The sequence below is a fragment of the Aplysia californica genome, unplaced genomic scaffold (genome assembly GCF_000002075.1).
Source record: "Aplysia californica isolate F4 #8 unplaced genomic scaffold, AplCal3.0 scaffold00476, whole genome shotgun sequence".
In the NCBI taxonomy this organism is placed as follows: domain Eukaryota; kingdom Metazoa; phylum Mollusca; class Gastropoda; order Aplysiida; family Aplysiidae; genus Aplysia; species Aplysia californica.
The window spans coordinates 542,628-545,059 of record NW_004797746.1 but is presented as its reverse complement, the minus strand read 5'-3'; the positions used below and the strand labels follow the sequence as shown (position 1 = coordinate 545,059).

Below are 2,432 nucleotides of genomic sequence, written 5' to 3'. Positions count from 1 at the left end.
GGTCGCCCTGGTTTCGGAAGCATTAAAAGCGAGAAATCGGCCTCAAAATGTTCGAGACCTCCAAATCTTGATCATTGTTGGAAACTGTAAATCTAAAATTTTTCTAGCCTTAAATCAAAATTTCTCATCACAATTTACTTAGAAATGTGTTTTAAAATAGACATAAAAGGTAATTAGCCAGTACATTTTTCTTAAATGATAGTTTTTTTTAACTCATTATTATGACGAGCTCCTCCTTTCACCCCGATGCCTCGCAAATGTTTATGTTCACTTAACGGTCAAAAGAATATGTCCGTTATATTCATTTAATGATTTTTTTTACATTTGCATTTTGGGACATTGACCTTTAAACGTATTTTTCATATCTCTAAGATTGGATATTGATCGAACGGTCTTTGGGAGTTCATCAGTCATTATCAAGGGATAAAAAATATTCATGAAACTTTAAATATAATATGTATTAATATCTGTTGTGGGTGTATGTGTGTGGGGGTGGCTGGGGGGTGCTTACGAAGCAATTAAGACAGCAGTTTATCTATCTATCTATCTATCTATCTTTCTATCTATCGATCTATCTATCGATCTATCTATCGATCTATCTATCTATCTATCTATCTATCTATCTATCTATCTATCTATCTATCTGTCTGTCTAACTGTCTGTTTCGGTCTGTCCGTCTATCTGTCATATATCTATCTATCTATCTATGGGCATAATATGTATTTCTGTGTTAGTGTGTGTGTGTGTGTGTGAAAATGTGTATGCATGTATTTGTATTCTCATTCTCTTGCATATTCCAGTTGTTCTTACTGTGAGTTGTTTCTTAATTAACTTACTGTGACGTTCATTTGTACCTTTTCTCGCTGGTCTTCACACATGTCAGCACACCCCGACCTAGTTCTCAAAACGCCTTTATTGTGTCATGTCGTGGTTGGATCAGGCGCTCGTCAGTTTTGGACATAAAGAGTTATTGTTGTCATCTTACTTAAAGCTTGTTTATTTGTCTTGCTTTCAATTTTAAAATTAATCCATCTGTCTTCAACAATAGAAGTCGAGATATGTTGAATTGAAGGAGGTGGAGATCATCTGGTTTCAGAAGAAAAATGAGAGAGAAAATGGCTTCCAAAGTTTGGTGACTTCCAAAGCTTGATCAGAGGCCTTGGAAACTGTAAATTTACAACTGTTGTGCCTTCAATCAACTCTTTTCAGTAAAAACCCACACAGCAAAATGTGTTTTTAAATAGACATAAAAGGTATTGACTGATACCAAAACTAAAAATGAAAATTCAAACAAAATTGCAAAATGAGAAGAAAAATGCTGTTTTCTTCGATTTTATTACATTGACGAGCCCCTGATTTCACCACACTGCCTCGCTTTTTCTTTCTGTTCAACATCTAACACTCCCAGTGGTTATAACACCCTGTTATACCTGTACCTCTTAATATCAATCAGGTTTTATAAAATCTAGACGTTTTATTATTGCCTTTAATTTCAGCTTTTTTTTTTAATCTTTAAAATAATGTTATGTTAACATGGTTTTTAAACTTCAATATATTTCCAAACTTAGCGCCTTCAATCTGAATCACTACGGACATTGTTGGAATCACTAAGATTTTGCTGAAGTACCGGAATATTGGCAAACAGAATTTGAGCGTAATTCCTTTAAAAATTTAGGTTTTGAGGTGCATTCTTGTGGAAACGGAGAAAGTATCTGCTTCCGCTCTTTATTCAGCTCATTCGAGGATTAGTTTACACCATTACCTACAGAGGTTTTTTTCGTTGTTGGAGCATTCGGACCACTCTGTGATAATATAGCATATCGGTGTGTTTCATCTTTTACCCCATACGGGATCTGGAAAATAATCCACAATTATAAACAATGTTCTTTAGCCCCAATTGTCCAGACAACAATGATTATTCGTGACATTTAACTCTATCTAACCTGTGAACTGTGAGCTTAACCCCCCTGTGACCTTCACCCTTGACCTGGGCGTCGTTATGGTGATAGAGCGCGAGCGTGCAACAATGGCGAAAACCCTGGGTTCCTGCATCGTTTACAATAACTCTCCTTATTCTTCCCCCTCTAGGGGTCTGGACTACGGAACTGCGGACAAGCGAGCCTCGGCCATGCCATCTCAGGGCTCTCTCTTCACCAACTTTGAGGATGTTCAGGTGAGTGTGTGTGCGTGTGTGTGTGTTTAGGCGTGTGTGTGTGTGTGTTTGTGTGTGTGTGTGTGTGTGTGTGTGTTTGTGTGTGTGTGTCTAAACAAGCACTCCTCGACCATGCAATCACAGGGCTCTCTCTTCACCAACTTTGAGGATGTTCGGGTGAGTGCAGAAACACGACAGTACGTGTGTTTCGAGGAGGGGGGGGGTATATGTACGTGTGTGTGTATGTGTGTGTGTGTGTGTGTTTGTGGGTGTGTGTGTG

At 38.1% G+C, this 2,432-nt stretch overlaps 1 protein-coding gene across 1 annotated transcript in view; it reads left to right on the top strand.

Annotated features, from left to right (window-relative positions):
• Positions 1-1,355: 1,355 nt before the first annotated feature.
• The window catches only part of LOC101860518 (short transient receptor potential channel 3), a 98,656-nt gene continuing 97,579 nt past the window's right edge, over positions 1,356-2,432 (top strand). The window contains exon 1 of the mRNA XM_035971647.1: positions 1,356-2,173. Coding sequence (XP_035827540.1) covers positions 2,000-2,173 — 174 coding nt within the window. The 5' untranslated portion in view covers positions 1,356-1,999. The remainder of the gene's footprint in view (positions 2,174-2,432) is intronic.